This window comes from Grampus griseus (genome assembly GCF_964374135.1).
Source record: "Grampus griseus genome assembly, chromosome: 8".
In the NCBI taxonomy this organism is placed as follows: Eukaryota; Metazoa; Chordata; class Mammalia; order Artiodactyla; family Delphinidae; genus Grampus; species Grampus griseus.
In genome coordinates this window covers 56970995-56998984 of record NC_139002.1, presented here as the reverse complement: position 1 = coordinate 56998984, position 27990 = coordinate 56970995, and the positions used below count along the sequence as shown (strand labels likewise).

Genomic DNA, 27990 nt, shown 5'->3' with positions numbered 1-27990 from the left:
AACAACACAAGGATGTCCACTATCACCACTTCTCTCAACATCGTACTAGAAGTCTTAGCCAGTGAAATAAAGAAATAAAAAGGCATAAGAGGCATAAGATTGGTAGAGAATAAATGAAATGGTCATTATCTGTAAACGTCACGATCGTGAACATAGGTAATCCGAAAGAACCTGCAAATGACTAAAAGTGATAAGTGAATTTAGAAAGGTTACTGGATACATGTTCAATATTGGAAATGAAATATAAAAAAGCAATACCATTGATGATAGCATAAAGAAGACCAAATACCTAGGAATAAATCTAATGAAAGATACGCATAACCTTGCCATTGAAGCCTACAAAGCATTGTTGAGAAGAATTTTAAAAGATCTAAAAAATGGTAGGATATATTATTTTAATGAGGCAATTCTCTCCAAATTGGTCTGTAGGTTCAATGCAATTCCAATCAAAATCCTAGCAGGATTTTGTTTGGAAGTTGATAAGCTGATTCTAAAATTTGCATAGAATTTGCATACTGTTTGTATGCAAAGGTCTTACAATACCTGTAGCAATTTTGAAGAATAACATCACAGCTGTAGAATTTCACCATCAGTTGTCAAAACTTGTTACAAAGCTACAGTCCTTTAGATACATACACTGTCACCGCCTTACCACAATGCCTCCCCAACAACTCAGTGGGGAAAATTATAGTCTTTTCAACAAATGGTGCTGGATCAATCAGATATCCATATAAAAGAGTTAACTTTGACTCTACCTCACACTATATACAAAAATTAATTCTAGATAGATCATAGACCAAATGTAAAAACTAAAATAATCAAGCTTCTAGAAGGAAATATAGAAAAATATCTTCATGACTTGAGACATGCAAAAAAGTCTTGATCAGGAAATAGAAAGCACTAACTATAAAGATTGATGAATTGGATTTCATTAAAATTAAGAACTTCTGTTCACCAAAATTCACCAGTAATATGAAAAAGCAAGTCACAGACTGAGAAAAGATTTTTGTGATACATGGATCTACCAGGAACTTGTATCCAGGATACATAAAGGACTCAAATCAACAACAACAACAAAAAGGATACACAATCCAATTTAAATACAGCCAAGAGGCGAATAAGCACTTCCAAAAGAGGATATCAAAGTGACCAATAAACATATAAAAAGGTACTCAACATCATTAGTCACTTGAGAAATGCAAATCAAAACCACAATGAGATATCACTACCTATCTACCAAAACCAGTAAAATGAAAAAGACTGATGGTACCAAGTATTTGTGAGGATATGGAATAACTGGAAATCTCTTACATTAATATGGGATTGACAATTGCTACAACCCCACTGGAAAAGTATTTGGCAGTATCCACTAATGCTAAACAAATCTTACACTGTGAGGCTCAGCAATTCCACTCCTGGGTATATACCCAACAGAAGCAAGTGCTTATGTCCACCAAAAGATGTGTAAAAAAATGTTCACAGCAGCTTTATCCATAATAGCTCCCAAATAGAAATAACCAAAATGTCTATCAACAGTAAAAAGTGTAAATAAATTGTGGTATAAATGGAATAAATAAGAGAAAAAAAAAGAGTGAACCACTGACATAGGCAACAACATGAATGAATCCCACAGATTTAACGTTGAGTGATACATGAATTTCAAATCAGGCGAAACTCATCTGTGTTGACAGAAGTCAGAACAGTGGTTATTCTTAGAGGAGATACTGATTGGGAGGTTACCACATGGGATGTTGAAAACGTTCTATATTGTAATATGGGTGATAGTTAAAAGAGTATATATATGTAAAAACTCAAGCTCTGCACAAGATTTCTGTATTTTACTCTATGTAAATTATTCCTCAATTTAAAATAAATGTTAAGGGAAAACAGTGTGGTATTGGCACAGTAATAGAGAATTAATTAGATCAGTGGAGCAGAATATGTAATCCACAAATACACTCATGCATTAAAGGGATTTTGGTTTATAATAAAGGTAACGGTTCTTTCATTTTCTGCCTCCAAATGTTGCCATCTGGATGTGATTCTTGGGACTGTGGTAGCAACCTTGAGACCTCAGTGGGAACCAGCCTAAAAGAACAAGCAAGAAGGACAAGCAAGCAGGCCAAGGATGGAGAGGAGAGGATGGAAAGAGCCTGAGCCCCTTGAGAATATCAATGCACCCCAGAATTAACCATCTCTGGAAAGCCTTACTTCTCAGTTTCTCGTTATTTGAGATAAAAAGGAAAAAATCCACTTGTAACTGGGTTGTAAAAGCATCTTGACTGACAGAACCAGTTAGGAAGTTATACAAATAGTTCATGTAGGACTGCGATCTCCCCTGGCTCAGCAGTTGAAAAGCAGCAGCTCCCCAGGGAGCCACAGACTCTCAGAATAAACTCTTGGAAGCTTATCACACCATGGGTCTAGCATCTGCAACAAGTGGTATCACTAACCTGTCCGGTCAACATCCTTTTTCATGGGCAGTACAGTATAATCCAGTTGGTCATCCGAGGCCTCAAATATCCACGACTTGGGCTGCAGCATAGATTGGGGCTCTTTCCTGGGACTCCCCCTGCCTCCAACCCAGTCTCCAGACCCATCTCGGAGCTGAACCTGCTGTAGGTACGGGATCCGGAAAATCTTGTTTTGGTCCAGGCTTAACTTCTTCAGTCTTCAATTAAGGAAAGTGAATACAGAATCACAGCAGTAATGATACCTCAGGGACATTTACCAAGCAACTTTAGGGAAAGAACATGGAATCAGGCTTCGACAGTTACTCCCCTTGGGTGACCTTGAGCCAGTGACTTACCCTCTCTGGGCCTCAATGTCCCTATCTCTAAAATGGGGATAGTATTTATTAACCTTTCAAGGGTCTTGTGAAGATTAAATGAGACAATATGTAAATGCTGCCACAAAGTAGTGTTCAGTAAATGGTATTTGAATCCAAAGTAAATTTTCCAGGGATCTAAAACTTAAGCATTTAAATGCCAGCATTTCATTACTTTAACCAAATATAGTCAGCCCTCCATATCTGTGGGTTCTACGTTGGTTGAATCTGTGGACACAAAACCCAGATACAGAGGGCCAACTACAGGTAGAGCTCAGAGTTTAACTTACCTTTCTGATTCTCTTTTTTTTTTGGCTCCTCTATTAGGGTCAGGATCCCATATCTCCTTCTACCCTCCTTTCTCTTTACTGCTTCTAATCCAGTCACATGATCAGAAATATCTTTACTGATGCCTCACTTTTTGGCTTGAGCTAAAGCTCAGAGGGGAGATGACTTACTCATGGCCACACAGCAGAGATAAGTGATGGAGCTGGGATTTAAACCCAGGCGTTTTGGCTTCCAGAGCAGCACTCAAGGTGTGAGAAAGGCTGGGGGTTATAGAGGGCCCTGTAGAGAGAGGCTTCTAGCTTTACCTCCTGAGCCCGGCCAGGCTGGCAAAGCAATTGGGGTTGGAGAGTTTGTTGTCATCCAGCATCAGTGTCTCTAGCGCCGGGAACCTCAGGATGTACCTCCTGCTGGTCAGCGATGTTACATATGCCTCCCTGGGGGTGCAAAGACCTTGGGTAATGAACAAGGGCAGGGGACAAGCTCTACCACTCCCAGGAAGAAATGGAGGATAGGAAATCAATCAAGAGGCCTAACCAGCTTGGGAACTACTCTACTGCCCAAGAGTGGTCTCCGCAGTAAGGGACCAAAAGGTGTAATTCCCTCTTCAACTGACCCCCTTCCCCAAACCCCACTCACACATACAATCTTTTGTATGGAGAAAGGTTGCACATATTCACTGATGGACTCAGTGAGACCAGTTTGCAGCAGGATGGAGGGGCACTAGTAATGTTCATGGAAAACACCAGGGTGACAGAGTTAGGGGAAGCATTCTGTAGGAACAACACTACACAATTTTGGGTCAGGGCAGACTCCCAAGTATGCTGTGTCACCCCAAGAAGTGGTAACCATGGAAGTACCAGGAGACAATGCCCTTGGCAGAGATTAAGTGGGGTAAGGTACGATGGATGAAGGGCACCATCCCTAGCCACAGTGAGGCTCTCCTCTAAAGTGACTTGGTAAAGTGCACACATCAGTATGGAATTGGGAAGTCTTTTCTTAAATTCAAACTCTCTGAGGATTCCCAGAAACACTTGAGAGTGGGATTTAACAGGCTGAGGTCCTGAATCACACAGGTGGGACAGGAAGTGGTGGCATCACTGATGGTGGTACTACCATCAATGATGTGACCTCATTTGTGTCCCCAGGTGGATGAGGCCTAGGTATTTATTTTTAAGCACATGAAAGGCAGATGACTCACATCGTGTTTTCATTCCTCCCTCCAACTCCATCCTCTGTATACACGAAAACACATAGGGATATCCAGTCACAAAACACACATACACATATGTAAATCACAGATGTGCCTACAATGAGAGGACAGGAAAGCAGCCTTTCTTCTGAGCCTACTGCATTCCTGGAATTGTTAGCTGTTTTATACATGTCATCTTAGAATAGCACTGAGAAGGACTGGTGTTATCCATCTCCTTTTCAGATGAAGAAATGCAAACTCAGAGTCCCTTGCCCAAAATCTCACAGCCAGAAAGTGGTAGAGCTCAAACTCAACTCCAAACCCCAGGCCCTTTCCACAGCAGCACCCGCCTCTCACATCACATCTTCAAGCTCTCTGTGGATTAAAGGGTGGGGAAGTGGAACGGTAGCTGTTGGCTGGGCTGGAGAGAACTTGACAAAGGTAGGCAATGAGTTCAAAAGTCCAAAAGGACTGTAAGAGTACACCTAAAGGCAGGAATATCTCAAAGATGAATTTCAAGACAGCATATAGCCAGCCGTGTAGTGATTCATTCATTCATTCACATTCATGAATTTCTTCAACACGTATTTGTGGAGCCAGGGACTGGGAATACAAAGAGAAAAGGAACACATCCCCCTCTCAAGGTGCTTATTAGAGTCTCGTGGAGGAGGGGGATGCACAGCACACAGTGAGACAAATGCCACAGCAGAGGCAGGCATGAAGCGTGATGGGAGTCACCGACCCCGGTGTGGAGGACTCAGGGAAGGCAGTGTTTAAGCTAAACCATGAAGAATGGAGCGGGAGGGAATTCCCTGGCAGTCCAGCGGGTAAGGGTTAAGACTCCATGCTCTCACTGCTGAGGGCCTGGGTTTGATCTCTGGTTGGGAAACTAAAATCCCATAAGCTGCATGGCGTGGCCGAAAAAAAAAAAAAGAATGGAGAGGGAGTTTGCCATGTTCTTAAGAACTGCGAGAGAGGGAGAGGAACCGGAGAAAAATCATTGCTTTGTGGCTGGAGCTGTAATATTTTTAGGAGCTCTGGCCAGTCATGTGTAGCCCATCACGGGGCCCAGAGAGAGACAGGTGCTCACCTGTAAAGACAAATGGAGCGAGTCACAGAGACGAGCATATGTGAAAGCTGAGAGACAGAACTTCTGGGCTCTTCCACAATGCTCAGGACCTACATTCAGTATGTCCCTAAGGCATGGCTGTTAGATGCCCCATTGTTCTTAGAGTAAATTTCTCCTTTTTTGTTACTCTAATATTGATGGATTTCTGTAGATTATAACCATGATAGTTCTGACTAAAAAAAAAGGCAAAGGTCAGATATGGTTTCCGAAAGAGCCCTGGCAAGGTGTGGGGGAAGAGGCTTCAAGTCCAAAGACCAGAGAAACTCAACAGAGAAGGAAAGAAGCCTTTAGTTCATGGTACTTTTCCGGGTCATGGATGACTTTTCCTCTTCCTGAAAGGACCAACTTTCATACACTGACATTTTAATCTACCTGAAAGCAATTACAGGACAGTGCCCAGAAGCTCTGTTGATTTATAAATAACTGGCCAATCTTTATTTTACTCCAGTGGAATATGAAACAGCTAAGAAATAAGCCTTCAAAAAACTCCTCTTAAGCCCTGAAACAAACCTTTTTAAAGTTCAACTCTAATTATAACATAGAGAAGTTTCATTCTGTCTCTAAAATAGATGTCTTAAAATAGGGGGGCCATCAATAGGTAGGTGAGGAAGACAAGATGCAAAGCTTCACAGGAAAGCATCAGACTCCCTCAGTGAGCCCTTCCTGTGGCAGTTTTGGGAGAAGAGCTTTTTGAAGTGGCAGGCGTCTGTCAGTAATGGAGAAACCGAGGTTTCCAGCTGTTCAGAGTAGTGCTATTTTTATTATACCTTCTCTTGGCAAAAGGAATTGATACGATTTAAAATCTGATAGCTTTTTTTTTTTTTCTTTTCGGTACGCGGGCTTCTCACTGTTGTGGCCTCTCCCGTTGCGGAGCACAGGCTCCAGACGCACAGGCTCAGCGGCCATGGCTCACGGGCCCAGCCACTCCGCGGCATGTGGGATCTTCCCGGACTGGGGCACGAACCCGTGTCCCCTGCATCGGCAGGCAGACTCTCAACCACTGCGCCACCAGGGAAGCCCCTAAAATCTGATAGCTTTAATGGAATTTTTTAGCAGGTAGAAGTATGCCCCAGTGGTTGGATTCCCATTCAGGAATGGGAACTCATGTCCCATTTTAGAAAAAGCGTAGGAGTAGGGATCAGAGGCCCTGGGCTCTGGTTCTGGTGGTGCTGCTGCTTTGCTTGCTGTGTGATTTCTAGTTGGTGTCAAGCATCTCTGGGCCTAGTCAGTTCCTCCCTCTATCTATATGATGGAAAAGGATTTCTTTTACTTTACATTGTAAGACTTTGGATTAGGCTAAAATTATTGTTCAACAGACTAGACCAAGGACTATAGCAAACAAGACGAAATTTAGCAAACACTAATGTTTGTTCAAATTCAGTTCAGCCTCTGTGATAAGATACAGAAAACCCACCATGCAAACACAGGATGCGGGAGACATGGCTTAACAGCTTACTTGTGTAAGAAAGGACTTACAATGTGGCTGCTAAAAGCTAGTGCTCTTTCAAGTGGCATTATTAGGAAGATAGTGATGAGAAAAAAGGAGGTCACACTGCCCCTCTGCTCCGTGCTGGTCAAGCCTGAGAGCCGACTCTTGAGGTCCAAGGGGGAAAGGGAATAGGCCTAATGGGAGAGGCAAAGTATCAGCTGTCAGTCAAAACAAGTAAGAGAGCAGTCTAAAGATGGAGTAGGTCAAATATGATTCCCCTAACTCACCCAGACAGACCATGATCTACCCGGAAATGGAGATATAAATAGTTCAGAGTAGATGAGGTATGTTGTGAAATGGAAAAAAGGAGAACAGAGGATGGAGAAGTAGGCAGAGTCAAGTAGTGAAAAGCCTTGTAATCAATGTTAATGGAGTTTAGAATGTTGGGAAGCTGCTGAAGGACTTTAAGCAGGGCGGTGATAGAATCAGATGTGCATTTCAGAAACATCACTCTGGCTGATGGTGAGGATGGGCTGGGAGGTGAGAAACTGGAGACTGAGACCAAACAGGAGGGTAACAGAAAAGGGCAAGTTTAAGAAAAATTTAGGAAGTACAATTCACAGAATCTGGCGACTGAATGGATGTGCAAGGTGAGGAAGGAAAGAATTCAGGCTGCTGACCGTGTTTCTAGCCTGCACAACTGCACAGCAGATGAAGAGCAGTGCCCACCACTGAGGACAGGGACGCAGGAGGAGGAGATGTTGGCATGGGCATGTGTCTGATGAGTTTGGTATGATAAGCAGGATACGTACGCGTATAGCTCAGAAGACAGAAGTGAAGTAGAGAAATAACTAAAACTTGGGAAGGGATGAGACCACTAAGAAAGACTGTAAAGATTAAGAAAAACGGTGGGTTGAGAGTGGACAACGGGGGACCACCAAGATTTAAGAGATTGGCAGAAAAGGGGAATCCATAGAGCATACTGAGTGTGGACAGGTGTGCAGGGAGGAAATGACAATAGTAGTTGTCTGGAGTCTCATCGCTTTCAAAGCATAATTATTTCAGTTGATACTCTGATGTAAGCAGGAGTACATTTATTCTCCTTTTCTTATATGTAAAGAACTAGGAAGTGCAGCGTGGTGGAGACTTGCCTTATTTTATGTGATAAGACTTTCCACTTGAAAACAACTAGAATGATGAATAAAGTATAAAAAGAAAAAAGACCCATCATTTAGAGCTACCATATGATCCAGTAATCCTGCTCTTGGGCATATATCCAGAGAAAAACCATACTTTGGAAAGATACATGCACCCCAATGTTCATTGCAGCACTATTTACAACAGCCAGGACATGGAAGAAACCTAAATATCCATCGACAGATAAATGGATAAAAAAGGTGTGGTACATATATACAATGGAATATTACTCAGCTATAGAAAAGAACAAAATAATGCCATTTGCAGCAACATGGATGGACCTAGAGATTGCCATACTGAGTGAAGTACGTCAGAGAAAGACAAATATCATATGATATCACTTATATGTGGAATCTAAAAAAAGAGTACAAATAAACTTATTTACAAAACAGAAACAGAGTCACAGATGGCGAAACAAACTTATGGTTACCAAGGGGGAAAGGAGGGGGGAGGGATAAATTGGGAGATTGGGCTTGACATATACACACTACTATATGTAAAATAGATAACTAATAAGGACCTACTGCATAGCACAGGGAACTCTACTCAATACTCTGTAATGACCTATATGGGGAAAGAATCTAAAAAAGAGTGGTATGTGTATACATATAACTGATTCACTTTGTGGTACACCTGAAACTAACACAACATTGTAAATCAACTATACTCCAATAAAAATTTTAAAAATAAATAAATAAAACCATGTAAGAGATGCAAAGACAGTAAGGAAGTAGTGTGCCAAAATCTAAAACTCTAGAGACAGAAACTGAGCACAAGAAGCCACTTTTGCCTTAAGGATATTTGCTGATCTTATACAAAGGCTGGCATGTAATTGGAGACGCCCCACGTGAATCTGGGTTCCTAAAGAGAGGTACCCTCAGGAGAGAGTGAACCAGAACTAAACCCATTCCCCTCATCCCACAACCAGGGGAAAACTGCCTTGGAGTGAACAGAGAAGGGGAGGGGCGAGGGCAGGCTGGTCCTCTTGAAAACTCTAGCCCAAATTTGGATTGTCAGAGTGTTTCCTAAAATATCCCCCTAGTTTAGTTTATTTTAAAATGGTTCCATACCAGGCACCTAGGCACCTGGCCAAAATAAATGGAAAAGCTTTGGGTCGTGCAGACTAAATAACGTGAGGCAACTCTCCCCTAAGTATAAATTCTAAAATCCAGACAAAATAGATACATTAAAAATAATCTTCTTTAAGACATCTGGGAACTAACAAGCTGTGAAAAGTTGGGGGACCAAGATTTAGAAGAAGGAGGAAACCCAAAGGGATTCATGTACCATTTGGGGCCACTTTTCCCCTACGGCTCCCTGCTAACTACAGAAGTGGATGAGAGGCTAAGAAGCTGAGCAGAGATTCTGACAACCTTGTTAGCCCAGGAGGCCAAAAATTGGAGTCCAGGGTGTGCCACAGAAAGGGAGCCCTAATCAACTGCCCCTGTTTTAAGTTAGGGCAGTGGAGGACTAAATCCTAGGAAGAAGTGTGAACTAGAAACAGTGTGTTCCTTGCAGGGATTGAAGACTAGCTTCAACCAACTTCAATTTCTGTAAATGAATTAACACGATTTGGAATTATTGGTGATCTATATAACCAAAAACTCTAGATCTGGTGAGAAAAAAAAAGTGATTTGAGTTGCCCGAAGGGAGAGTCATGGTCTCTCATTCAGTTCCTGACTATTTACATTTAAATTAAAACTAATTAAACTTAATAAAATGAAATATTCAGCTCCTCAGTCACACTAACCACATTTCAAGTGCTCAATATGACTAGTGGCTACCATACTGGACAATGCAGATATAGAACATTTCCAACATTACAGAAAGTTCTAATGAACAATGCTTTCAAGAATTACTAGTTACTAGAAAATATCTACAGATTGGTGTTAATGTCTGGAGATATGAAAGGCATGGGTGGCCCACCATGCAAAGTGGGGGATTGTCAAGATCTGATGGGAGAATGGAAATTTAGCCTGTGAATGGACCCAGTGAAGTCACAAACCTACTGTGTGGTTATATCCCCAGTTCCTGAATGTATAAACAGACATACTAAGCAACTGACAGAATAACCACACTTGTTTTACTGACCAAAAAAGCAAGGGCTATTATAATAGGAGGGGCCAAATCGAAGCCCTAGGAATTTTGCTTCCAAAACAGTAAACCAAAAATAATTCCACAACCCAGAGGTAATAGCAGAGATTACTGCAAACACTAAACACTGGAAAGGGATAAGGATAATGAGTCCTATGACATCCCTGTTTAACTTGTTTATTTGGCTTGTACAGAAGACGGGTCTTGAGTAATTACTGTAGATTACTATCAACTCAATCAAGTGGTGATTCCAATTTCAGCTGCTGTTCCATATGTAGACTCTTCTAACTGTAGCACATTAACACAGCCCCTAACACTTGTGATACAGCTAAGGACATGCCAGATGTTTCTTTCTCTTTATCAATGAACAAGAACTACCAGAAGCCATATGCTCTCGCCTGACAGGGACAGCAGTATACCTTTGTTCTCTTCTTTGGGGGCTACATCAACTCTTTAGCCCTATTATAATCTATTGCACAGGGATCTTGATTATTTTGGTATTCCACAGAACACCATGTTGATTGGAGCTGATGGGCAGGAAATTCAAATACCTCAGATGCCTCAGTATGGAGTGTGCCACAGGATGGAGGTAAACCTTGTAAAAATTCAAGGAACTGACACCTTGATTAATTTCCTTGATGTCCCGGTATCTGGAGCATGTTGGAATATACCTCCAATGTGAAAGACACCTTTCACCACCTGCTACTAAGAAAAAGGCGCAAAGCTTTGTTGGCCTTTTCTGATTTGGGCAGCTACGCATAAAACATTTGTGCTATTCTGCTCCATTTACTGAGGCTGCCAGTTTTGTGTGGGATCCAGAGCAAGGCAAGGCTCTGCAACAAGTCCAACTGCCATGCAAGCTGCTTTTTGGGCATTATATCTTTGGCCAAGGGTATTGGGTGTTATTACTCGGTAGGTCCAGCTGTGCTGTAAATGTCTTAAGGCTGCATAGATAGGGTTACCATACATCCTGGTTTTCAAGGACAGTCTGAGTTTTCACCTGTTATCCCAAAATAATTAATAGTGGTACTTTTCCCCCTGAACTATGTCTTGGTTTGGATGATAAATTAATGGTTGCTCATTCTATGAATAGAGCCTTTTAAAGGCACCAATTACAGAAACATTTTTGAGCAAAGTTATGCTCTATTCTGCAGACAACTATTTTCCTTATGAAAAACAGTTTCTGGCTTACTACTGCATGTTGGTAGAGACTGAACACCTGACCATGGGACACCAAGGCGACCATGCCTCCTGAGCTGTTCAACATGAACTGAATGTGCAGAACTCCCTCATCAAACGAAAGCAACATTGGAGATCAGGCTCAAGCAAACCTGGAAAAGTTGCATGAACTAATATTGCTTAGACTCCTGTGATACCTACTCCTGCTGTACTGTTACTTCTCCATCAACCCATAACAAACGTCCTATGACCACTGGGTATAGGAGAAAAATCTGCAGCTAGGTTTACAAATGATTTTGCATGATATGCTGATACTAACCAAAACCAGACTGTTGCAGGATTATAACTCCATACAAAGGTGGCTCTGAAAGACAGGGGAGGAGAAATCCTCCCAATATGTAAAACCTAGAGCAACATATCTGATTGTTCATTTTCCTTGGTTGGCGAGATAGCCAGAAGTACAGGTCTATGCTGATTCATGGGCAGTGGTTTAGCTGAAGAGTCAAAGTTTGGAAAAAATAATGTAAAACTGCTGACAGGGAGGTCTGAGGGGAAATCATGTGAACAGACCTCTCAGGATGAAAAGGATGTGTAAGGACTATTTCTATCCCATGTGAATGCTCCCAAAGACTTCCACTGCAGAGGAGACTCTCAGTGATCAGGTGGACAAGATGACCCATTCCATGAATGTCAGCTGGATACCCTGGTGCTTGCAAAATGGCCTTGGCAGCAGGGAAGGAGGCTACACACTCACCCTCAACAAAGCACATCTGCCTACCACCCCTACCGAGCACCCGCAGAGGCCAATGCTGAGCCCCTAACATGGCACCATTTCTGGGAGGATTAGCCAGTCACCCAGTAGGAGGATGACTACAGTGCACACCTGCCTTCATAAAAAGGGCAGTGATTTTTTTTCTTACTGAAATAAATATGTATTTGAGATATGGATTTTTCATCCCTGACCACAATGTTCTGCCAGCATCACAATCTGTGGACTTCAAGAATGTCTTATTCATTATTCTGGTAGCGCATATAACATTGCTTCTAACCATGGAACACAATTCATGGCAAAGAAGTACAAGAATGGGCTCACATACATGGAGTTTAATTTTTTACCATATACTCCATCACGCAGAAGTAGCTGACCTAATAGAATGTCAAGATAGTCTTTTGACAACTTATTTATTGCACTAGCTAGCAAACTACCCACTGTGAGGTTTGGGTGTGGACTTACAGGATGGAGTGTCACACAAACTAGCAACCAAGACTGAGGCTGTTTTTCTCACAACCAGAGCATAAGGGCCTAGGAATGAATGAATGAAAATGAAAGCAGATCCTCTTATAATTATACACAACAATCCACTTGCAGCTTGTAATTCCTGCAGCTTTGAGCTCTTGAGTTAGAGGTTTTAGTTTCCTAGGGAGGAATACTTTTACAGGGGACACAAGAATAGTTCCACTTAACTGGAAATTAAGTTCACTACTGGCCACTTGGGCTGCTCATTCCACTGAATCAACAGGCAGGAAAACAGGGGTTTATGATATTGGCTAGGTGACTGATATTGACTATCAACAATAGGTATGACGGCTGCTATACCTTGAGGGCAAAAAGGAATATGTTTGGAATCCAGGGAATTATCTGGTGTTCTTTTTTTTATCATCTTTAATTTCTTTCATCAGTATCTTATAGTTTTCTGCAAACAGGTCTTTTGTCTCCCTAGGTAGATTTATTCCTAGGTATTTTATTCTTTTTGTTGCAATGGTAAATGGGAGTGTTTCCTTAATATCTCTTTCAGATTGTTCATCATTAGTGTATAGGAATGCAAGAGATTTCTGTCCATTAATTTTGTATCCTGCAACTTTACCAAATTCATTGATTAGCTCTAGTAGTTTTCTGGCGGCATCTTTAGGATTCGCTATGTATAGTATCGTGTCATCTGCAAACAGTGACAGTTTTACTTCTTCTTTTCCAATTTGGATTCCTTTTATTTCTTTTTCTTCTCTGATTGCCGTGGCTAGGACTTCCAAAACTATGTTGAATAAGCGTGGCAAGAGTGGACATCCTTGTCTTGTTCCTGATCTTAGACGAAATGCTTTCAGTTTTTCAACATTGAGAATGATGTTTGCTGTGGGTTTGTCGTATATGGCCTTTATTATGTTGACGTAGGTTCCCTCTATGCCCACTTTCTGGAGAGTTTTTATCCCTCTATGCCCACTTTCTGGAGTGTTGAATTATGTCAAAAGCTTTTACTGCATCTATTGAGATGCTCATATGGTTTTTATTCTTCAATTTGTTAATATGGTATATCACATTGATTGATTTTCGTATATTGAAGAATCCTTGCATCCCTGGGATAAATCCCACTTGATCACAGTGTATGATCCTTTTAATGTGTTGTTGGATTCTGTTTGCTAGCATTTTGTTGAGGATTTTTGCATCTATATTCATCAGTGATATTGGTCTGTAATTTTCTATTTTTGTAGTCTCTTTGTCTGGTTTTGGTATCAGGGTGATCATGGCCTCATAGAATGAGTTTGGGAGTGTTCCTTCCTCTGTAATTTCTTGGAAGATTTTGAGAAGGATGGGTGTTAGCTCTTCTCTAAATGTTTGATAGAATTCACCTGTGAAGACATCTGGTCCTGGACTTTTGTTGGAAGATTTTTAATCACAGTTTCAATTTCATTACTTGTGATTGGTCTGTTCATATTTCCTATTTCTTCCTCGTTCAGTCTTAGAAGGTTATACCTTTCTAAGAATTTGTCCATTTCTTCCAGGTTGTCCATTTTGTTGGCACAGAGTTGCTTCTAGTAGTCTCTTAGGATGCTTTGTATTTCTGCCGTGTCTGTTGTAACTTCTCCTCTTTCATTTCTAATTTTATTGATTTGCGTCCTCTCCCTCTTTTTCTTGATGAGTCTGGCTAATGGTTAATCAATTTTGTTTATCTTCTCAAAGAACAAGCTTTTAGTTTTATTGATTTTTGCTATTGTTTTCTTTGTTTCTATTTCATTTATTTCTGCTCTGCTCTTTATGATTTCTTTCCTTCTGTTAACTTTGGGTTTTGTTTGTTCTACTTTCTCTAGTTCCTTTAGGTGTTAGGTTAGATTGTTTATTTGAGATTTTTCTTGTTTCTTGAGGTAGGGTTGTATAGCTATAAACTTCCCTCTTAGAACTGCTTTTGCTGCATCCCATAGGTTTTGGATCATCATGTTTTCATTGTCATTTGTCTCTATTTTTTGATTTCCTCTTTGATTTCTTCAGTGATCTCTTGGTTATGTAGTAACGTATTGTTTAGCCTCTATGTTTGTGTTTTTTACCTTTTTTCCCCCTGTAATTCATTTCTAATCTCATAGCGTTGTGGTCAGAAAAGATGCTTGATATGATTTCAATTTTCTTAAATTTACTGAGGCTTGATTTGTGACCCAAGATGTGATCTATCCTGGAGAATGTTCTGTGTGCACTTGAGAAGAAAGTGTAATCTGCTGTTTTGGGATGGAATGTCCTATAAATATCAATTAAATCTATCTGGTCTATTGTGTCATTTAAAGCTTCTGTTTCCTTATTTATTTTCATTTTGGAGGATCCGTCCATTGGTGTAAGTGAGGTGTTAAAGTCCCCCACTATTATTGTGTTACTGTTGATCTCCTCTTTTATAGCTGTTAGCAGTTGCCTTATGTATTGAGGTGCTCCTATGTTGGGTGCATATATATTTATAATTGTTATATCTTCTTCTTGGATTGATCCCTTGATCATTATGTAGTGTCCTTCCTTGTCTCTTGTAACATTCTTTATTTTAAAGCCTATTTTATCTGATATGAGTATTGCTACTCCAGCTTTCTTTTGATTTCCATTTGCATGGAATATCTTTTTCTATCCCCTCACTTTCAGTTTGTATGTGTCTCTAGGTCTGAAGTGGGTCTTTTGTAGACAGCATATATATGGGTCTTGTTTTTGTATCCATTCAGCAAGCCTGTGTCTTTTGGTTGGAGCATTTAATCCATTCACGTTTAAGGTAATTATCGATATGTATGTTCCTGTGACCATTTTCTTAATTGTTCTGGGTTTGTTTTTGTAGGTCCTTTTCTTCTCTTGTGTTTCCCACTTAGAGAAGTTCCTCTAGCATTTGTTGTAGAGCTGGTTTGGCGGTGGTGAATTCTCTTAGCTTTTGCTTGTCTGTAAAGCTTTTGATTTCTCCATTGAATCTGAATGAGATCCTTGCTGGGTAGAGTAATCTTGGTTATAGGTTCCTCCCTTTCATCACTTTAAGTATATCATGCCACTCCCTTGTAGCTTGTACAGTTTCTGCTGAGAAATCAGCTGTTAACCTTATGGGAGTTCCCTTGTATGTTATTTGTCATTTTTCCCTTGCTGCTTTCAATAATTTTTCTTTGTATTTAATTTTTGCCAATTTGATTACTATGTGTCTCGGCGTATTTCTCCTTGGGTTTATCCTGTATGGAACTTGCTGCGCTTCCTGGAATTGGGTGGCTATTTCCTTTCCCATGTTAGGGAAGTTTTTGGCTATAATCTCTTCAAATATTTTCTCGGGTCCTTTCTCTCTCTCTTTTCCTTCTGGGACCCCTATCATGCGAATGTTGTTGTGTTTAATGTTGTCCCAGAGGTCTCTTAGGCTGTCTTCATTTCTTTTCATTTTTTTTTCTTTATTCTGTTCCGCAGCAGTGAATTCCACTATTCTGTCTTCCAGGTCACTTATCCATTCTTCTGCCTCAGTTATTCTGCTATTGATTCCTTCTAGTGCAGTTTTCATTTCAGTTATTGTATTGTTCATCTCTGTTTGTTCTTTAATTCTTCTAGGTCTTTGTTAAACATTTCTTGCATCTTCTCAATCTTCACCTCCATTCTTTTTCCGAGGTCCTGGATCATCTTCACTATCATTATTCTGAATTCTTTTTCTGGAAGGTTGCCTATCTCCATTTCACTTAGTTTTTTTTTCTGGGGTTTTATCTTGTTCCTTCATCTGGTACATAGCCCTCTGCCTTTTCATCTTGTCTATCTTTCTGTGAATGTGGTTTTTGTTCCACGGGCTGCAGGACTGTAGTTCTTCTTGCTTCTGTGGTGTTCTTCTTAAGAGGGTCATATCCATCAGTCAAAGCTGATGGAATTTTTGCAAGATGAACAGAGTTTTGGAGCAGGATGATGGTGATGGTTGCACAACAATGTGAATGTACTTAATGTCACTGAATTGTACACTTACAAATGGTTAATATGGGAAGGCTTCTCATAGGGAAAAGAGGACGGTCTGAGATAGCCCTCGGAATATGTACAGAATCTACATAAGAAGAGAATGTAATGGTCGTAAGCAGGGTCTCTGGAGTCAGATGGACTTGGTTCAGATTCTGCCACTTATTAGCTTTGTAACTCTGGTTGAGTTATGTAACCTATCTGTGCCTCAATTTCCTCATCTATAAAATGGGGATAATAATAGGGCACTTACCTCATAGGGTTGTGAGGATTAAATGAGTTAGTATATGTTTAGTGTGACAGAAGAGTATTGTCTGACACATAGTAAGCATTACACATGTATTGTTATTATTTTTTTTAAATTAAAATTTTTAGTTTAGTTATAATATTGTATTAGTTTCAGGTGTACAACATAGTGATTTGATATTTTTATAAATTATACTCCACATAAAGTTATTATACAATATTGGCTATTTTCTCTGTGCTGTACATTACATCCTTATATGTTATTTGTTTTTGTTTTTTTTTTACATCTTTACTGAAGTATAATTGCTTTACAATGTTGTGTTAGTTTCTGCTGTGTAACAAAGTGAATCAGCTATGCATATACATACATCCCCATATCCCCTCACTATTGCGTCTCCCTCCCCCACTCCACCCCACCTCTCTAGGTGGACACAAAGCACTGAGCTGATCTCCCTGTGCTATGTGGCTGCTTCCCACTAGTTATCTATTTTGCATTTGGTATTTTATATTTTGTTATATATGTCCATGCCACTCTCTCTCTTCATCCCAGCTTACCCTTCCCCCTCAGAACCTTTTTTTTTTTTTTAGATTCCATATATATGTGTTAGCATACGGTATTTGTTTTTCTCTTTCTGACTTACTTCACTCTGTATGACAGACTCATTGCTATTATTAAGCGAGGAAAGACCAGTACATTCTGGCCAGAAGGCATGGCTCAGCAAATGTGCAGAATGGGAATATGCACATCTTATTTAGAGGGTTCCTGAAGGGGAACAGTCTGGCAAGAGCAATAGCCACAACTTACCAGTGACTGATCAGAGGGAGGGAAAGTGACTCTCCAGACACCGGCGTCTCTCCTAATAGCACAGAGGAGTGTGGGACACCCAGCTGAGGCCTCCCGAATCTTTGGGGCTCTGTTCCCACCAGTGCCTTTTCTGGGAGCTTCAGTAGGTGGCATTCTACCTGCTTTGAGCACTCACAGCCTGTCCTTACAGACCTTTTGAGCTGCTTTGGACTATTTCTTTGGACACATGTACCCAGACAAAGGCTCAGGAGGGAAACACATGGGACAGACTCCGGGATGTAGAACTTACCGCTCTGCAACAGCCAAATTGGGTGGCAGGGAGGTGAGCCCATTGCCTGTGAGGAGCAGGACACGGAGGTGTGGCAGAAGCCCCAGATCACAGATGGCCTCCGCAGTGAGGCTGTTGAAGGAAAGGTCCAGGAACTATGGCACAAAGATATAAGATGGGGAAACAGAAGCACTACTCGTGACAATGATGCTCATACATGAGGTGGGAGCTGGATTTTTTTTTTTTTTTTAACCTTCCAGGAGGGCCCATCGCCCACAGGCTAAAACCCTCCTGACTCTCAGGATTAACTTTCAAGGTCTACTAGAGTCATTCTACTATGTCCAACCTATTTGCCAGCCTCAGCCCCCATACTGCAAGCCTTTGTTTACCCCATGGTGCTGGCCAAAGTGACTGCTCCCCATTCCTTGCCACACCCCATGTAGAGATCTTTGCTTGAGCTTTTCACTCAGGAATGCCCTTTCTCCATGTATCTGAATCCAAGTCCTAAAAGGCCAGTTCAAAAGCTGCCTCCTTATAAAACCTTTCTTAATTCCCCAGCCAGATGGAATCTCTCCCTCCTGACTTTGAGTGCTTTAGCTAGACTGTTCTGAGGTTACTGCTCACAGTCAGCCAGGTAACTGTGATAACTGGACATAAGCCTGAGGAATAAGGTACTGGTACATGGATGTGCTGAGCAGGTGCTGGCACACAGTGGTGGACTAGGCTATAAACTCTCTGAGGTGAAGCACCTTGTCACTGTATCGATGTATCCTTATAATCTAGCATAGTACCTGGCACATAGTAGATGCACATTAAAAAACCAGCTGAAATGAACTGGCTTATTAGGACAATGACCCAAACTGACACCTCATCATAAAGCACTTTCTAACTAGCCATCTAGATTCATGAGATAGTTGACTTGAGTTAGGAGACCAGTCAGGAAACTGAGTTTCTCTCTGCAAAGACAAAGGCAACTGTGATAAATTATATCACCCCAGTCTCTGGTCTCCCTCTTCTAGAAGAGCCTCTCTGGACACTCACTTTAGCTCTTATGTACAAGTCTGCTCCCTTCCCTCTCCCTCTGTAATAGGGAAGAACCTTTGTACTCTATCACAAGTTAATCACTAAAGGAATGTTGCCTATAAGCTTAAATTATACGTAATGGCCCATCTCTGGGAACCCCACCTCCCAGGTAATGAGCATTAAGCTAAAATACCTTTATCTCACAGGAAACATCCTGACCAGGCCCACCTGTGAATGACTGCAGGAAGGAAGAAATTAACACATCCCCTCCGGAGGCTGACCAGAACCAGGAAATGTTAGACTTTACTCCCTCCTCTTTTAGTATAAAAGAAGCCTGAATTCTAACTCAGGCAAGATGGTTCTTTGGGACACTAGACCACCATCTTCTTGGTCTGCTGAGTTTCCAAATAAAGTCGCTATTCCTTGCCCTAATACCTTATCTCTCAATTTATTGGCTTGCTGTGTGGCAAGCAGTACTCGGTAATACCTCCACCAACACACACCCATAGATGCCTACTGAATGGGGCCAGTTTCCGCATCTTATCCCACTGGTGCAGGGACAAGGTTTCTGGTCCACCACTTCAGTGAAATACAGTCAGTCACACATACACAACTGACTGCAGGTCATTGCTGGAGGAGGACTGGGTTTGGTACTCCACTTTAGTACTTAATTGACAGGCTCTGTAGACCTGGGTTTAAGTCCTGGCTAATTGTGTGATCTTGGGCAAATTATCAATACTTAACCAAGTTTCCTTATCTATAAAGTGGAAATAATAATGGATTTTTATGAGGAATTATGTAGGTAAAGCCTTTAGCATGAAGCCTAGTGCACCATAAATGCTTAATGTTGGCTGTCATGGTCATCACAATCCCTCCATTCAAGGCCCCTATACTGAAGGCTTACTTTGAACCAGTCCCTGCCCTGTGTGAGCTCACAGCCTAGTTGGGCAGCTAGATACATATATGTGTCTGTTTAAGTAGCAATGCTGCTGGGATAGATGTTTGAGCTCCACCAGGGGGTCCAGACGGGCTTCACGGAGCAGGTGATGCTTAAGCTGTCCTCAGAGACTAGTCGGTATTCACCAAATTGTTAAGGGCAAAAAGACATACAGCACAGCAAGTGGCATGTATAGAAGCCAGGAGGCAGCCTTCCTTATTCTGAGAACTGCAAATGGTTTGGGTATGACTAGAGTCCATGGTATACAGAGGGCTTGATAGGACTGCACAGGCCATGAAAGATGCCCAGCACAAAAGGAATGCCGAGTTCATGCTGCCATCAGTAAATTCCAAGTTTTGAGAGTTCACACAAATGGGTGATCCCACTTGGCAGGGGCAGAGAGAGAAGCCTTCAAGGATGAAGACCTGGAAAGCTGGCTTGGATAAACATAGATAAAGATGGGGATCATTCTCTCCTTCATACACATATGTGGACAGTCAGCAATGGATTCTACCTCAATATCTCTCATACTTGTTTCTTCCAATCCATGCTTTATACAGCAGCCATGCCACACTGGTTTTTCTAAAATACAGTTCAGACCCTATTACTCCTCAGTTCCAAATCCTTCAATGGACCCCTGTTATCCATAGGATAAGATTCAAAGTCCCTCTAAGGCTCTCTACAGTCTCTCTTCCGTTACCTCGCCAGGCTCATCTATCACCACACTCTATGGTGTCTCACTCCATTCCAACCATACTGGGCTGTTCCATCAGTGTTCTAGCTCAGAAATTGGCAAACAAAGGCCTGTAAGCCAAATCCAGCCTGCTGCCTGTTTTGTATGGCCTGTGAGCTAAGAATGCTTTGTACATTTTTAAATGGTTAGGAAAAAAGCACAAAAAGAATAACATTGTATGAAAATTATGTAAAATTCAAATTTCAGCATCATAAAGTTTTATGGGAACACAGCCCTGTCCCTTTGCTTACATATTGTCTACAACTGCTTTCCTTCTACAACAGCAGAGTGGACTAGTTATGACAGTTATGACTAGTTATGACTGTACGGACCGCAAAGTCTAGAATATTCACCGTCTGGCCTCCTACCGAAAAAGTTTGCTGACCCTTGCTCTGGCTGCTTTGGCTATTTCATGTCGGGTCCAAATCTGCTCTCTATGGAAGTAAGGGCAGCTCAAATAAACGAATAGTCTTAGAACTGCAGGTCGCAGAATTTCACAGCTGGCCCAGAATTTACAGAGGGGGAAACTTAAGTTCCAGAGAGGTAAGTTATTTGGCTGAGGAGGTATGGCAAAGTAGTGGCAGACCAAGACTAGAAACGAGGTCTCCTGACTTTCAGGGCAGAGCTCCAGCTGACTCTTTTTCAGGCCCGTATGCAGAGAATCAAATCATGACAAAGCTGTTTTCCTAAACTGACTCCTGAAGAGTTCTACTCTGGGTGACAGCCTTTCTGGCAAACAAGGACAGAAGATTCCTAACTTGGATGCTGCATCTGCTGAGTCACATCAAGTTTTATTACACATCAAAGTATTCACTGCCATGAGCTGCAAATTCAGGACATTTGACAGGTTTATCCTTTTTCTTAGAGAACCCTTTCAAACCACAGAGAGATGAAAACAAATGATTGGCCAGGAGATTTCCTCTTCTCATTTATGTTCTGCATCTTGACTTTGGTCTGCTCTCTTATGTAAATAAATTCCCTTGGGTAGGGCTGGTCTGCTGGATAAATAATCTTCATCAGTTGTTATCAAACTATGAAGTAGGGCCTCCCAAAAGTCCATTATGATCAACCAGTAAGTCAGCTGTGGGGTCAGAGCCTGTAGTCATGTCCCCTCCCTGTGGCCCACTGGCACTTGAAGTAGGGGTTTGAAATGGTAAGGATGAGGAAGGTAGGATGCCTGGCACAATGCATGATATATAGAAGCTCAATAACTACTTTTATAAGAAGCAAAATAAAAAATTAATGGAAACTTATAATAAGCTCCCAGGCCTGTAGGTGAGGGAAGTGGCTCCCTGTATCTCTAGAGCATCTGGAACCAGTTTCCCACTGTCTATAATAAACTCTGGTATTGTGCTAGGTTTTTAACCTAGCACAAAATTGCATCAGTTGTTGTAAATTTACTCTCTCCCTCTCCCTGTATTATTGCACCTTCAAGAGCTTTGCTTCCTGGATAAGCATGAGGACCACTCCTGTCAGAAATCATAGTAAAGCACTGTTATCCTCAATATGGCTGGAAACCACGGAGAAAAGGTACCATTACATTCAGTATAGCATGCTTTAAAAATGCAAGGACTTATAATCCATTTTAGGAAGATTACCATCCCAAGCGGCTAAAACTTCTTAAAACTTTGGCATGTAAAGGGCATCAACTCTTAAAAGTTCAGTTTTGTGGAAGGTCTCTCTCTGGCTAGACCAGGTTAAATGAGGTTTTTATGAAGAATGGCCGATTCTTGACGTTTGTAGATTAAATAATTTAAGTTACCAGCTCTTTGGGGTAAACCCCAAGGCTCATGACATGGAGACATTTTGCTAGGCCCTCTTCTAGAAGGCCAACAGGTGGGGAAGAGCCCATTACTTAGTGTGTGAGCCTGGCCAGATGCCCGCCCCACACCTCAAGCCAGCTCTACTGTTCTCTACTCTCCATGTATGCAGACTCCCGGGTGGTGACAAAAGCTTTGTTTCTTTGCGAAAAATGATCCTAAAGTTTTCATGGATGTTGAAGAGGTGATTAACTTGAAGTATGAGAACATGTATAGAAAATGCGTGACGATGGGAAATTTAATTTAGGAGAAAGCCAAGAGTGCAAACAAAGTTTTTTGTATTTGTGAATACAAAACAGCTGTGGATGTACAAATGTCAAGAGTCTGCTATAGAACTTATAGCAGCCCTACTTTATTTCACACTCATCCCTGGGCCTATGGCCCATAACCTTATCCGAGCTCATTAGAACCAATCTGGCTCACTCATACCAGGATGGGTCTCTGGAATCGGTCCATAACGCCTCTAGTTCAGTGGGTCCAATTTGCTGTGCCTAGCACTTAACCTCCATGGCTCAACCCCCACTGGATCCAGATCTCCCCTCAAATTCTCCTTCCTACAGTACTCTATTCAAAATCACTCCTCTGCACAGACTCCTTTGGACATGACCTTTGGCATTTATTTTCCAAGACCACGCCCCGTGGCCATAAGTATAATATATTCTCACCCACTGGCCACCACCTCCACCAGCCCCACTCCCTTATTACCACCACCAACTCCACCACCCGCCCCAGAGGAACACCCTGAAGCAAGGTGGCTATAAAGGCCCAGAGAGCCCCTTCTCAACAGTTTTAATCAGTAGACTCCTTACACCCATTCCTTACAGGGATACAAGTGGGCACCAAAAACTCCCTACCTCCAACTTACTTCCAAGGACTTAAAGTCTCCATCCTTCACGTAGACTGTTTTGATGCCATTAAATGCGAGCTCCAGTTCCTTTAAGACTGGAAATGTGTGAAATGCCTCTACAGGGGGAGGAGAAAGAGAGAAACGGTGGCTTGTGAAGGACGTAAGAGAAAGATATTAACGGTGGTCATTTACTCGGTTCCCACTGCGTTAGGCCAGACACTGTGTAAAGTGCTTTACATACATCGACACTAAATCTCTAAAAACCCTGAAAAATAGGGATTACTACTTCCATTCCACTGCTGAAGAAACCAAGGCTTAGCTAGGCTAAGTGATTTGCTAGAAATAGAATTGCTGGTAAGTGGAAGGGCCAAGGACTGAATCTAAGCCTAATTCCAAAGCCCATTTAAAAAATGATCTTTATTATTTCTGGTTATAAAAGTGAAACATTCCCACCAAAAAGCTTTAAAAAACATAGAAACATAAAAGTTCCCTTTAATCTCAACACCTAGAGGTAACTATTCAAAGCTTCATGTACAATACCCCAGACCTTTTCTCATGTGTATACTGACACTGACACACACACACACACACACACACACACACACACACACAAACTTCTTTTTACAAAAAGGGACTCATACTACACACGTACTGTGACTTGCTTTTTTCCCTTAACAATATGACTTAAAGATTGTTCCAAGTCAAAACATATAGATCTGCATAATGTCTGAATTATGTTCTGTTGTATAGACATACCCTATTTTAGTTAACCATTCCCCTAGTGATAGTCGCTAGACTATCTGGATAAAAGGTTAAGAACACTCTTCCCCTTCTGCTTGAGAACTGGACCTTGCGTTAACTTTCTAGCCTTCTTCCCTTGGTAACATGAAACAAATGGTATGGTCACTGTGTTATTAGGCAATATTGCTATGGTAAAAATGACCCCAGGTTAGTAAACCACATCTGGACTAGGAGAAACTATAAATGAACTATAACGATCTCAAGGGGGCACTATAACTTTGGGCGTCTCTGTGTGTGGTGATGCCTATAACTGGACATGTCCTTTGCAGGAACTCTGGGAGCCATGTCTATGGAGTGTTACAACAGCTATCTGATCCCACGGGGAACAAGGTTTCTAAGCCAGAGTGGCTCCTGCATCCACCCAATGAGAGTTTCATTGTTTTGGCCCTGAGCTAGGGGCCACAGAGAATGGCTCATGGATGGCTACATGAACAGCAGTGAGGATTCCACTGAAGAGGAACTGCTGACGCTGTGCTGCTGGCATACTGTGTGGAATTACTCAGAGCCTTCTAAGTGAACCTGGTGTCAAGTGTGGCCTATGGTGGTTTTGTGAGTTGGAATGTTCTGTAGAGCCTAATAGAAAGATGTGCTTTCGGGATGTTTCCAATGAACATCCTTGTACAAGTGTGTTTCTGTAGAATAAATTCCTGGGAGTGGAACTACTAGACGATGTTAAGAGACATCGCCAAACTACCTTCCAAAGATATTGCACCAATTTATTACACTTGATTATGAGAGTACCCATTTCCCTACCAATGCTGGCAGTCATCAGTCCTTCTCATTTTTGTATTTGATAGGCAGAAAATAGTACTTGGATGCTATTTTATTTACTAGTGAGGATGAGCATCTTTTCATATGCCTGTTGCCTGTTTTTCAAGCCCATGCTCCTGACAGACCATGCTGTTTCCTCAAGGGCAGGGACTTCGTCACATGCTTCTTTAAAAACACCCCTCAACCTCAATGCATTCAAAACTAATTCATCTTATTTCTCCCTAAACCTGCCTCTCCTGTAGTCTGTCTGTCTCAGTAAATCCTCTTGGTTCCTCCCTTTCTCTACATGCCCATTAGTTACCAAGTCTGGTTATTTCTACCTCCTCTTGAATCTCTCTCTGTCTCTCTCAATCCCCTCCACCCTTACTGCCACAGCCCTGGTTGAGGCCTCACCTCCTCTCTCCTGGAAAAATGAAACCATCTTCCAGGTTTCCTGGCTTCCATCTTATAATCCACACTCCTCACAGCCACCACTGAGCCTCTATTTCAAAGTCTTCCAAGGCTCTCTTTCGCCTGCAGGATTAAGTCCAAGTCACCCAGGGCCCCTGATAATATAGTCCTTGCCCACCTTTCTAGTCTCCATTCTCCCCTACCTATATACCCTGCACACATACAAAGCTTCCTCAGGGCCCCTGATCACTGCTCCGTTGGCCTGAAATGCCTTCTCACCTTCTAATTCTTGAGTCACTCCTATTCGTGTTTTAGGTCTCAGCCTACATACTCTTCTTCTCAGAAGTTTCCTCTGACACTCTAGGCCCGGTTGACGGCCTGGTTGATTTTCTGATTCCCTCTATCATGGCACTGACCGTATACCCTGCTATAACTGAGCTCACCAGAACAGGAACTGGACACACTGATTTCTAAAAGCCAAGCAGTCATATAGTCCTGACACCCAGCAGGGGTCACTGTGGATCTGCTGAATAAACAAGAAGGCTTTACAGTCCTACAGGAGCTTTCAGGGACTTCACAATTTCTTACATGCAGTCCCTTGGTATCTGCAGGGGATTGGGTCCACCGCTCCCACCCTAACGCCCACCTCCACCACCATCCTGCATCACCACCATGGACACCAAAATCATGGATGCTCAAGTCCCCTGTATAAAATGATGCAGTGTTTGCATATAACCTGTGCCCAGCCTCCTGTATACTTTAAATCATCTCTAGGTTACCCATGATACCTAACATAATGTAAATGCTCCGTAAATTGTAAATACAATGTATATGCTACGTAAGTAGTTGCTAGTGCATGGCAAACTCAAGTTTTGCTTTTTGGAACTTTCCGGAATTTTTTTTCAAATATTTTCCATCCATATTTGGTTGAATCTGTGGATGTGGAATCCACAGATATGGAGGGCTGACTGTACTTATCTCATCTGAGTCTACAAGGTATCCTGCCTTGGGGAGGAAAAAAGGAAGGGCATTATCTCCATTTACAGTTAGAGAAGCAGGAGCTCACAGAGAAATGTTCTGAGTAGGCAGTGCCAGCTCTGGACTGGAATCAGGTCTGTGTGTTCTCCCTCACCCAGCCTACTGCACTCCAAAAAAAGGGATGCGTGGCCAGTCACAGGTGGACTGACAGGCAAGTTCTAACACGAGAGACTGGCTGTGACAGCCAAGAGGCAGAAGGTAGTTTTCAGGAAGAAAACTTACCTAGAGGCAGTAGGTTTTCTGAGGCATTGATGTAAATCACAGAATTAAAATGCTTGAAGTCCTTTTCCTTAGCCTGTGAGAAGGCATTTCAAAGAACACAAGATTAGTTCCCTGCCTGCAGGCCTTGCTGAAGCTCCAGAGCTATTGGCAGAAGGAGCAAAGACCTCAAGGGGTAAGAACAAGAGCAGATACTTGTTAAAGGCAGGAAGGTCTTTTCTGCTTCTTTTTTTTTCTATTATGAAATAATTCAAATGTTCATAAAAGTATAGTGAATGTTACTCTGAAGGCCCGAGTAACCACTATCCAGCTTTAATAAATCCCAATATTTTGCTGTCTTTGCTTCAAATCTCCTTAAAGAAACAGAACACTACAGAGAGTTGACCACCACCACTCCCCCTAACGTATCCATCCCCAACCATACTCTTCTCCCTCTCTCCCACAGATAACAGCTACCCTGAATTGGCGATTATCACTCCCATACCTGTTTTATACTTGTATTACATGTATGTGTATCCATAAACCATAAATACAGTGTTATTTACATGTTATAAAACTTTATATCAAATGCCACCATACTGTAGATATCATTCTGCAACCTGCCTTCTTCACTCAACACTATGTGTTTGAGATTTACTTGTGTTGAGACACATAGATCTTTTTAGATTTACTTATGTTGATACATTTTAACTGCTATGTGGCATTATATAAGCAATCTCTCTTTATATGCCATGGAAAGCCTACAAACCGAAAATATATGCCATATGTGGTATACAGCAATACACTGGCTAATGGTAGGCCACAAATCTAGCTCCAAGCTACCTATTAGCCAGTGCAAAGAAAGAAACATGACTCATTACATAAGTCACAGAGTCTGCGAATTGAGAACAAACCAGCATCTTGGGAGAAACACTACCACTCCTGGCACTGAAACCTGAGAGAAATTTCTCCTGTAGGCTCTTCTGATGGGAACTCAGTGTCATACAATGAATCACACCCCAATAAAATTCTATGCACATTCAAACCACTTCCATAAGGCTATTTATTTCCTTTAACTCACTTCACATGGGATAATGGCAACACCAAATATACAGCAAAAGATTGTGTCTGTGAATGTTGTTCCCACCCAGTGAGTCCCTGTCTGACCCTCCCCCTCCCTATGACCAGATTCCCAGTCCCCAAGGACTCTGGAAGTACAATGGTCCAACAGCCAGGAGCTACCTCAGGTCTGGCTCACCCCAATCACACCTCTGCTGGCTGGCCTTACCTTGGAGAACTTCAGGCCGCTCACGTTAATGGTGCATAGGTCGGACGGATTCTTTACACAGTGGTGCTTCAGCTGGAACACAGTGCAGACAATCAGCGTCAAGGCCCCAACAAAGCTTATGTAATTGGCCAAGACAACAAATGACTCCCTGTTGAGGAGGGCAGCCTGGCACAGTGGAAAGAGCACGGGCTTCGGAGCTGCTCAGAATCAAGCTGCCACCTCAGCTCTCCCACCTCTGTTTCCCATCTGTAAGGTGGGGATGGAAACATTGACTTTACGTGGTTCTTAGGAAC

At 41.9% G+C, this 27990-nt stretch overlaps 1 protein-coding gene across 2 annotated transcripts in view; it reads right to left on the bottom strand.

Moving 5' to 3' along the window:
• Window positions 1–27990, bottom strand: part of XRRA1 (X-ray radiation resistance associated 1) — a 99014-nt gene that overhangs the window by 49964 nt on the left and 21060 nt on the right. The window contains exons 5-10 of one of the 2 annotated variants that reach the window (XM_082659314.1): window positions 27698–27769; window positions 26434–26506; window positions 23230–23327; window positions 17873–18006; window positions 3421–3549; window positions 2454–2671 (exon numbers count right to left, since the gene is read on the bottom strand). In XM_082659314.1, coding sequence (XP_082515440.1) covers window positions 2454–2671; window positions 3421–3549; window positions 17873–18006; window positions 23230–23327; window positions 26434–26506; window positions 27698–27769 — 724 coding nt within the window. Of the gene's footprint in view, window positions 1–2453; window positions 2672–3420; window positions 3550–17872; window positions 18007–23229; window positions 23328–26433; window positions 26507–27697; window positions 27770–27990 lie in introns of those variants that run through there. The other variant, XM_082659315.1, reaches the window with a different exon arrangement.